Source organism: Rhincodon typus, chromosome 27, assembly GCF_021869965.1.
Source record: "Rhincodon typus isolate 14 chromosome 27, sRhiTyp1.1, whole genome shotgun sequence".
Taxonomy (NCBI): domain Eukaryota; kingdom Metazoa; phylum Chordata; class Chondrichthyes; order Orectolobiformes; family Rhincodontidae; genus Rhincodon; species Rhincodon typus.
This window is the reverse complement of record NC_063358.1, coordinates 15,691,201-15,702,526: the sequence shown is the minus strand read 5'-3', so window position 1 is coordinate 15,702,526 and position 11,326 is coordinate 15,691,201. Positions and strand designations below refer to the sequence as shown.

At 41.7% G+C, this 11,326-nt stretch overlaps 1 protein-coding gene across 1 annotated transcript; it reads right to left on the bottom strand.

Moving 5' to 3' along the window:
* Positions 1-2,843: 2,843 nt before the first annotated feature.
* LOC109911782 (transcription factor SOX-7-like) lies at positions 2,844-9,783 on the bottom strand. Its single transcript, XM_048612940.1, has 2 exons — positions 9,570-9,783; positions 2,844-3,655 (listed from the first exon to the last, which is right to left on the bottom strand). The coding sequence occupies exons 1-2, from the start codon at positions 9,781-9,783 to the stop codon at positions 2,844-2,846; spliced, it is 1,026 nt and encodes a 341-aa protein (XP_048468897.1).
* Between the last annotated feature and the right edge of the window lie 1,543 nt (positions 9,784-11,326).

Sequence of the window (11,326 nt, the reverse complement as noted above, 5' to 3'; positions counted from 1 at the left end):
TCAGCTTTCCTGCTCCTCTGATGCTGCTTGGCCTGCTGTGTTCATCCAGCTCTACACCTTGTTATCTCAGTCTATCCTTTAAAATGCGTTTCAAAGACAGAGATGGTTTGGGGGTTATAATCTTCAGAAGGTGAATGCCCCAATCTGTGGTGGGAAAACCTTACCCCCAGATGAAGATAGCTATCATCTTGAAACAAGAATGATATCTACTGGTGGCAAGAATCAGTATGTGGAGTATTTTAACATGGAGAGGCTGTTGCACTACAGCTATCATGTGGCTCTGGCTGACCAGGTAACTCTCTCACTCATTGCCTGCCATAGGTTTACAAGAATGATCCCGGGTCTGACGGGCTTGTCAAATGAGGAGCAGTTCAAGACTCTGGGTTTGTACTCGACAGAGTTCAGAAGGATGAGGGGGGATCTGATTGAAACTTACAGAATACTGAGAGATCTGAAGAGAGTGGATGTTGAGAAGATGTTTCTACTAGTACGAGAGACTAGGATATGTAGGCATAGATTCAGAGTGAAAGGATGACACTATAGAACTGAGATAAAGAGGAATTTCTTCAGCCAGTGGGTGGTTAATCTATGGAAGTCATTGCCATAGAGGCTGTGGAGGCCAAGTCTTTAAGATAGAGTTAGATAGCTTTTTGATTAATAAAGGGTTAAGGGTTACTGGGAGAAGGCAGGAGAATAGGGTTGAGAAACATGTCAGCCATGATTGAATGGTAGAACAGACTGAATGGGATGAATGGCCTAATTCTGTTCCTACATCTTATCATATTATTTGAACCCAAAGCTTTTGGCCCAGAGGTAGGGATGGTATGTCCAACCACATGACCCTTCCTAGAGGTACCCCACCCAAAATGATAATACATCTCTTCTTTCCTACTTGCTTGCTGCCTAAACCACCCATGCCAAGTTGCCAGTCCTCTCACTCTCATCCCATGGTGAACAAACCCTTCCTGTAGAATGGCACCAAACTACCTTGCTGTGGGATACATTGGGACCAACAGGACTTACTAGTGACCTCTTGGTGCTGCTGGAACTGCTGGAGGCACACTGCAATCTGTTTGGCTGTCAGCTGCAGGCTGTGGGACTTCTTCCTACTGCAGGGCACAAATCTAGGCCACCCACAGCCTGTTAGAGCTGCAGGAAAATCTTCTCGGTCATTCGGTTGTCAATTGACTTTTCTGCTAGAAGGGTGTGGGGTTACGGGGTGGGGGAAGAGGGCAAGCAGTACGTCATCTCTGAAAGATTTTGTTCCTGGAATCTGGGACAGAGTAAGAACTTATGATCTGGAAAAAAGACTTTTAGCCTTACTGTGTGAAAGTCATGCCTCCTCTTCTCCCCTAAATCCATTCACCCCACTTACGTGTTGATGTTTCTCCGTTCAAACCTCAGCCTATCTTGTTCTTGCCACTCTTCAGCTGGCCCCTATTCCATACACCTAATGGTCACCCAGAACCATGTAGATTTGGAAAAATGCAAAGGCAGGCTCCCAATGAGTTTCTTATTGATTTGATTTCCTGATTGTTACTGCAATTAACTTCTCAAGCTCTCATGTCCCCTCTCACATCTTGCCCTTTGGAAAATGACCTAAGTTGTTAATGGAGGTGGCAAACTGGCCATTAATGCCATTTTTTGTAACACTCTTCCATTATGACTCACCCCCAGCTGCACAAATCCAGTCCCTCGAGTCCAGAAGAAGATAATCAGTGCCCACTTGCTTTCACCAATTAATGAGTCACTGCTCTGACCACCACGTCCCACCTCTCCACCCCCAACAATACCCACCCCTCCCCAGCATACCTTTTGTTGATAAATTGACTTCAGATTTTGTACAGCTTGTCAAGAAAAACTAAACCTTTCAATATGATTTCCAAACCACATATGGTGCCATCTGATTTATCTTTCCCCCGTCCCTATTTGTTAAGTTATAGATCCCTCTAATACTCCCCAACTGATCCCAGCACCTTCCTTCACCCCCTTCACCCTCTCACTTTCCAATGTTTAGAGGTCAAGTTAGAAAATTACCATAGTAACCAAAGCAAGGATTATGGCCGTATCTATTAAATATACCAGAGAATTGGCCTCCAGAGTGAATCCTCTACTTTTGTACAAAATATTATTCTCCAATATTTTTTTCACAATTTTTCTGCTTCATTTGGAGCCTCCTTGCTCTCCCAAGACATGCTTGTCAGCTACTCCCAGATTCACTCTGCATATGGGAGCTCTGCCAAATTTGATCTTTTTGACCCCGGAAACCTAAAACTAAACTTTTGATATAAATTTGAAACTAGTACTTCAAATGTATTTGTTGATTGCTTATCAAAATTCAATTATGTATTCACTATTAATGTGGTATGCATGAAAAAAATAAAATCTTTCTTTCTGCATAAAGTACTTACAATGTGCTCATTTCCATTTGCCCTATTCATTGGCTGAGAAAGAAAGAAAGGTAAAGAAAGTCTGACAGAAAGATATGATTTTAATCAGCACCTTTCTGAAATCCCAAAGTATTTTACAACCAATGTAATGCTGTACCTCTAAAGTCACTGTTGTAATGTAGGAAATGCCAACATGCACATGGCAAGTTCTCACTTCAGCAATGTAGTTATGGTCAGATAATCTGTTTTTAGTGGTGTTGATTGAGTCTCAAATATTGGAACAGGATATTGGAGAGAACGCCTCTTTTTTACTTTGAATAGTGCCATTGGGATGTTATACATACATCTGTAGGATAGATGTGTCATCAGTTTAATGACTTTTCTGAAAGATAGCACCGAGGCAGTGCAGCCCTCTGTCACCTGCTGGCCTGGGAGTGCCACTACGAAATAGTGTCAAATGAATCTGGAAATTGTATTGTAACAGGCTGTGTTCATGTCAGCCAACACAGACACAAGATCAGTTTCATTGGTGTCACTGCTCCCAAAGACTTTCTCATTCAATAGATGGCCAAGTGGATCGGACCAGGAGTCATTGTTGAGGTACTGGTCAAACTCATTGCGATCCACGTCAGCCAGCAACTCAGCATAGCACAAACTGTCCAGGGCTTCTGAGCTATTCACTATTTGCGGAGCTTGACATTGCTGACCACAGCAATGGGATAAAGTTTCAACAAATGGAGAGGTGCCAACTCCCACATTATGAGAACACAGTGTTGTATTGTAGGGAGGGAGCAGTGGGCTTGGCTGGTGGAATTGGCTGCAGTATGGACTCCAGTTGGTTTGAGGATGACTATAAACTGGATGAGACCTCGACCATTCCATCCCTTTCAACACATTCCCAGTTTCTGATGTGCGAAGTGGGTCAGTAAGTTGCCCTCTGGAGACTGGAGGCTGTTTCCCAAAAGGGAAGGTTTCCAGCATGCTGGAAGATGAATTTACTTTTGGGGGGTGGTTTGGGCTGCTGATATGGTCCATTGTCTGGGTGCTGGTGGGGGTTTCCTTGTCTTGAAGGCCTGTGGAATCCAGTTGGTCAGTGCCATCCCTGGGAGCAGAAATGCCATTCCTATAGGGGCCACGGGTTTGGCTTTTTCGTCGTGGCCTATATTTGTAGTTGGGATACTCCAACATGTGTTCAACACGCAACCTCTCTGCTTCCAGGATGTATGGCCGTTTCTGCACCACTGTAAGCGATTTCCAACACCTTCCTGGTAAAGGAAAGAAGGAGGATCATTGAGACTGGCTGGAGAAGGTGTAAAAAAATCAGAAAGAAATAATTCAGGTTATATATCATTTAAGCAGATAGAATTCCAGAATCATAATACAATGCAGTACAAAACAAAGCTATTCTCGACAAGCTATGCCAAGCCCAACAAATATGCACTGATTCTTTTGAAATGTTATTCAATAGTCCCACTCTTCTACTTTTTCTGTATATCCCTGCATTTTTTCTATTTCAAGCATTTCGCTAATTCCTCTTTGCAGCCTACAATTGAATCTGGTTCTACTAACTACCTAACATCCCAGCAGGGAATTCATACTAAATCCCATGGTCTTGATTGCACTTTGTCAATACTTTTAAAGTGTAGTAATTACAATAAACATACTGGCTGTAAGGCACTTTGGGGCATTGTGAACTCATAAAAGGTGCTCAATAAGTGATGACCTCTTTTTGGATAATTTCAGCAGGATTCAGCAGCTCTCTGAATCAGTTGTTAAGATCACATAATCTTCACCACATCTTAACTAGAACCTGAGATAACAAGGTGTAGAGCTGGATGAACACAGTAGGCCAGGCAGCATCAAAACAGCAAGCAAGCTGACATTTCGGGTCTGGACCCTTTTCTGAAGAAGGGTCCAGATCCGAAACGTCAGCTTTTCTGCAGAAGGATCCAGACCTGAAACGTCAGCTTTCCTGCTCCTCTGATGCTGCCGAGCCTGCTGTGTTCATCCAGCTCTACACCTTGTTATCTCAGACTCCAACATCAGCAGTTCCTACTATTTCTCTTAACTAGAACCTATATCTCTTTACTTGGAGACATATCCTGATCAAATTTCAACTTGGGTATTCTATTACCTTATTGTCCTTTGTTTTTGATTGCCTGGCCCATCTTCATGTGAAATCTTCATCCAAGTCTTTTTAACTTTAAATGCGACCACTTCAATCCTCTCCTGGCTAGCCTTACACTGTGCAAACTTATACAAAACAAGGAACATGAGTTCACCAGGATGTACAGCCACGTTTGCAGCACGGTAAGCAATTTCTAACGCTGCCCTGGAAAAAAATGAACCCTGAACCTGAATAAACCGAAGCTCATCAAAAAAACTTGTATTCTAACTTTCACCCATCACCCTGTGTTCACTCAGCTACACTGGCTTCCTTGGGGGTAAAGTTCTCATCCTTGGGTTCAAATGCTTCTATGGCTTCACCTCTCCCTAACTGTGCCATGTCATCCTAAGCCTCCATACTCCCCGCACTTCTTCAAATCAACTTTTTGTGTACTCCTGATTTTGTGCTCCACGATTAGTGGCCATGCCTTCAGCTGCCAAGGCCTTAAGCTCTGGAATTGCCTTCCTAAACTGCTCTATCTTTCTCTTCTCTTTCAAACTTGACTCTTCTTATGATAGCTCTTGTTGTTGCTGAGATTTATTACAGACATGAACTGCTGCAAATTCACAGGGGGCATCTGTGGAGACAGTAGTAGTCACACTAGATGTTAACAACCTGAATTGTTAATTCTACAAATACCACCACATATTGGATACATTGAAGTACATTCGCCCATTACTTATTAAATAAAACATGTTCTGATATGAAAACACTTTTCCCAGAAGAAATGAGTGCAGTTTGAAAAGTCTTGTTGAGCTCGTGCGACTGACAAAATTTAGTGATTTTAATCTCCAGGTTTGCTTTGTTTAGTGGGCGTGGCCTGAATTAGGCTGTCAGAATCTTAAACTGCTTAAAAGATCACTGATACCACAAATATAAGCTGTCTTGGGTGTAACTCACTGACATTGCAACAGGAGAAGACCATTTAACTCCTTGAGCCTATTCCACTATTCTGTGAGAACATGTCTGATACCCCAATTCCATACATCAGGCCCACATCCCCTAATATCTTTAGCAAATGTTGGTGATTTACATGTGTGTAATGGTCAGCTTTTGTGTTTGTTGATCAACTGCTCCAAATTTTGCTGATATGGTAAGTGGAAATGTTCCCCGAGGGTCTATTCCTTCATTAAACAATGAGTACGAACTGCTTGATCCAGCTCTCTTAGTATCAGCAATTGGAGGTGCATGCAAATTAATAGATATTTGCACACCAATAATGCAACTTTTATATATAACTTCTGAGACTCTAACTTGTATGATAGTACAGACCATAATGATTGAAGATTCTCTTCTGGGTTGTATATATTCATAGCAGAGAATAATCTAATCTCTGTTCGGTCAGCTATGCTGCTTGTCACTACCGTCTGTGTGCAGTCTGATACTATTCTAATATAATTCAGTTCTTTTTGATTCAGTTTGGCTTTGTCACCTAATTTGTTTGAAGAAATCATCTCTTCTTTGATTTGACTTGCAAGGATCATCAAATTGCCGACTAATTACAGTACAGCACAGAAACAGGCCAATATAATAAAAACAAAGACCTGCAAATGCTGGAAATTTAAAACTAAAATGGAATATGCTAGAGAAACTCAGCAGGTCCAGCAGCATTTGAAGAGAGAAAAATAGAGTTAATGTTTCAAATCCAGTGAAAATTTGTCTGAATTAAAAATAGCTGGGAAAGGGTGGTATTTATGATGAGGCGGCAGGATCAAATAAAGTACATGAAGATGGGCCCAGACAGACAGAGAGAGAAATAAAAAGAGATAGGCGAATAGATTGGCTATCTCTAAGGAGATAGGCAAAGAGATTGCTGATGATAAGCTGAGAGAGAGAGAGAGACAAATGAGAAGTATAAATGGTTGAAAATGGATTGGCTGTATTGGGAGTAACCCATTCAACACAAGACCAAGCGGTATGGGGGAAGCTGTTCATGTTCTGATATTGTTAAACTCAATGTTGAGTTGTGAAGGCTGTAAGGTACGTAGGAAAAGATGAGGTGTTGTTCTTCCAGCTGTGTTGAGCTTTGTTGGAACACAGCAGGAGGCCTGAGAGAGAAATGCTGGCACAGGAACATGGCGATATGTTGAAGTGGCAGGCAACTGGAAGCTTGGGCCCATTTTTTGCAGACAGAAAGTAGATGTTCAGCAAAGTAGTCACCCAGTGGATGTGTTTCATCTCCCCAGCATACAGAAGACCGGATTGTGAGCAGTGAATACAGTAGACTAGATTGAATGAAGTGCAGGTAAATCGCTGCTTCACCCTGAAGATGTGTCTGGGACCTTGGACAGTGAAGAAGGAGGAGGTAAACGGCAAGTGTTACACCTTTTGTGATTGCAGGACAAGATGACGTCGGAGTGTGGGGAGGTTTTCGGAATCGAGGCACACTGGACCAGAGTATCTCAACGGGAACAGTCCCTGTGGAAGGCTGATAAGGAAGGGGAGGGAATAGGTGTCTGGTGGTGACATCTGCTGGAATGGCTTATGATTATTTGGATAGAGAAGCTGATGAGGTGGAAAGTGAGGATCAGGGAGACTCTATCATTGTTGTGGGAGGGAAGGGTGAGGTGAGGGCAGGAGCATGGAAAATGGGTCAGAAACGGCTGTAGGTCCTGTCAACCACAGTGACGGGGAGTCCTTGGTTGAAGAGAAAGGTGAACTTGTCTGAGGTCCCCCTTTGGATGGTGGCATCATCAGAATAGATGCAATGGAGATGGAGAAATTGGAAGAATGGAATGGAGTTCTGACAGGAAGCAAGGTGTGAGGATGTGAAGTTGGCGGGTTTATTGTGGATATCGGTGGCCAGCCGAGCCTCAGGAATGGTGCATCTGGCCCAAATGATCCATGCTGCTGTTCATGCCCCGCAGAAACCTCCTTCCACCTGACTTCATCTGCACTATCTACATATTCTCTATTCCCTTCCACCACATGTACCACTCCAGTTATCCCTTAAATGCATCTTTGTTACTCATCTGGACTAAGCAATGTGATAGCAAGTCCCATACAGTAACAGTCTGAATAAAGAAGTTCCTCTGAATTTATCCATTTTAATTTCTTTTTTATTCACTCACGGGATGTGGGCATTGCTAGCTAAGCCAACATTTATTGCTCACCCTAATCACACAGAGGGCAGTTAAGAGTCAACCGTATTACTGTCAGTCCTGCATTCACATGTAGGCCAGACCAGGTAAGGATGCCAGATTTACTTCCTTAAAAGATATTAGTGAATCCAGACGGGTTTTAATTTACAACAATTGATAGTGATTACATGATTGTCATTAGATCAGCTTTTTAATTTCAGATTTTTTTCGTTGAATTCAAATGTTACCATCTGCTCAGTTCATGAGTGTGGGGTTCTGAATTACTAGTCCAGTGAATTTATCATTACACAATTGCCTTCCAAATACAGCAGACATTGGCCACCTTGTTCCAAAAGCAACTCAACAAAATGCAACAGAGAAACGGTCTATAAATCTCCCGATGTTTGTCTCTTCTCCACGACAATTTGCATTCATAGAGTATTTTTAATGTGGTGAAATGAAAGTGATATGGCCACTTAATTAGGCAGGATGTTGGTGTTCCATAACTCCATTGTCTTTCGATCTTTTCCTGAATTAAATTTGAAGGAGGAAGGCCCAAGGTTTACTTTCTCACTCTACCACCACTTGAGGCTCTTCAATGATCAATCAATAATCACTAAAGGACTTCAGCTCACCTGGACTGCAGTTGTACAAAAATCATTGATCTGAGACCTTGGGTCCTCAGGACATTCAGTATACTCTGGGCACAACCATGACCTTCCATGTGGACCTACCAATTTGGGAGACCTGCTGGCCTCTGATTAGCTGGCATCCCTTACTGGGTAGGGATTTCTGTCTCCAGGGGCATGATTTTGGAGACAGGCCCATCTCTGCTTTCCAAACTGCCAGATTGGAAGAAGATATGACGAACCTTGCTCCTGAAAATCAGGGCAGCTGTCTTGCCACCTCTTCAGCAAGTGATTGAGACTCCTACCAGAATAAAAGGCTCCAGCCTCGTTCTGTAGAACTAAGCTAGTCACTGCATTGACTGATTGAGAGAATGTTTTGCACAAGAAAGTTGTTCAAGGGCTACAAGTCCAAAGTTATTTCAATGAAAGACAAGGTAGTGTCAATTCCACAAAGGAGAAATATTACATATGCATTTTCTAACTCTCAATATGGCCTCGGATTTTAAAAGATGCCATCAATGGTTCAGTGGGCAGCATAAAAGAAACTACTTTATTGGAGCTGTCATCTTTCTGGGTTAAACCGAAGCTACACCTGTCCTTTTGGATGGATCTAGGAGATTTGATGGTACTATTTTGACAAAGACCTCTTCTGACTATCCCAGTCAATAATTATCTTTCAACATGCATAATTAAAACTGATTATCTGGTTATCCACTTACTGTTTCCAGTATCTTGCTGGGTGCAAACTGTATTTCCTATGTTACAACAATGACAGTGTGTCTCTAAGTAATTCACTGCCGAAAAGATTCTGAAAGGTGCTATGGAAATGCAAACTCTTTCTGTTTCTTTACATATCAATAATTTCATAATCACAGGCTTACATATATACCTATGTACAAATGGATTTGTAAATGCATGTATATAGAATTGTTTCCATATATGTGCAGCTATGCAAGGATATGTATTCACTTACATGTAAAAAAGCACAGAAACAGATGCACTTACACACATACATACATGGAAAGAACTCATTCTGAGACATAGATTCATAGAGTCATGCTTTTACACACAGTTGGATAACGTGTTGCAGCACAAACAAGGAGAAAGAAAGAAACGTAATTTGCCTTTCAATGTACGTATAACATGCTGTAAAAGAAATAACACAGCCATAATCTGTAATCTATGAATTTCAAAACCTGACATTAGACAATGTCTTAACAATATGGTTACTTTATTTGAGAGGCTGTTTAAGTGTGTAAAAAAACAGAGCATTGGAACCATTCCCTACTCCGCCGATCCTTACCCAACAGTTTGCTGAGCTCTGTGTTCTGGAGGTTAGGGTTCTGCAAAGACAGCCTCTTCCTCTCATCTTTCGCCCACACCATAAAGGCATTCATGGGTCGGGGAATTCGGCTGATGGTGATCTGGGTCCCACAATCCCTTGGCTGATCAAGAGGCTCAGAGGCATTTAGGAAGAAAGTACCAGCATCAACATAGCCTGTACTGGCTGCTCTCATCTTCACTGGCAACTAGTAGGAGCAGCCTCGTTCTCGGTCTTCATCAGAAAAGCCAAATGTCTTGTGAGAACTGATAAACTCAGAGTTTATATCAGGTTTTGTGTTGAACATAAGCTCCTCCTACATGATTACAATATGACTGTCAGTGCAAACCCACCCAGTGGATTCAAGACAAACAAAAGCTACATTTAAGATCCGGTTGGGACTATTTTTTCTACATGGTCCAGTGCATCATTATTCATGTCAATATTACATATCCTTTGAACTGAGCTATAGTCAACCGACTCTCCAAGCACTTGTGTTCTCTATGTGGTCTTTAAGAAAATTAATGTTAAGAAATGAATGACAATGCAAAGTATACTGGAAAAAGAAGATGGCAATGCAAAGGATCTCACAAATTTGCATATCAAATTAGAACATTTTTCTCATGGCTGTGAGCCAATAAGTATCTGAAAACATTGTCCGTCAGGAGAAGTGTGCTTTTCCAGGTTATATCCATTCAGTCATAGTATTGCCCACACTAGGATAAGGAATTTACAATCTCAATCCACCTGTTAAAAAATTAATAAAACTCACAAAGTTTAATTTTTTTGAAAAGTGGTACTACCTTAGTGTCCTGTGATCCTGACACCTGACAGGCTGGGAATACAAGCCAGTGTGAAACTGGAATAATTACAGTTCAAATATGCAAGGGATAAATCTCTGACTCCCTTTATATTTTACGATGAGAACAGAAAAGCCAAAGAATATTGTACACTAGTGACAAATGAGGAAATGAATACTGAGTCAGAAGAGGAGCAAAGGTAAACTTTGAGAAGGTTTTAAAAGTTGGAGAGAGAAGGGGATGCAGAAGCAGTGGGAGCTTAGGGGTATATTTAGGCAATTCCATTGTTGGAGGCTTTCAGCCATTCAGTTCGATTATGCTTGATTTATATCATTACTCCATTTACCCACAACGGTCACCCTTAATAACTTCTCGTAATTATAATCTGTCAATTGATCTGAAGATGATTTTGTTTTATTTCGAAGCATTCCAGATTTTCAGCACCCTATCTGTGCAGAAGTGCTACCTGACATCGACTCAGCAACCTGACACTAAATTAATCCTTATCTCCCCTTGTTCTGCACTTGTCATTGGGGAAACCATTTCTATCTACCTAAAAGCTCTTTCAGTTGTCTCAAACACCTCAAGTAGATCACCCCATAGTCTACTATATTAAGAAAAGGCCTGTGATACGCAATTCACCCTCATAACTTAAACCTTTGTCTATAATTCTTTTATTGGGTAACTGAATGTTGGGTTGATGACAGCAGTATTTTTGTGCCCTTTCCCGATTACTCTTGAGAAGGTGCTTTTTTGAACCACTTTTTGTGCGTGTGGGCTAGGCACACCTAGAGTGCCATTAGGAAGGAATTGACAGGAATTTAACTCAGGGATAGTTAAAGAGTGGCAATGCAGTTCTGACATAACAAGATGTAGAGCTGGATCACACGCGCAAAAAGTGGTTCAAAAAAGCACCTTCTCAAGAGTAATCGGGAAAGG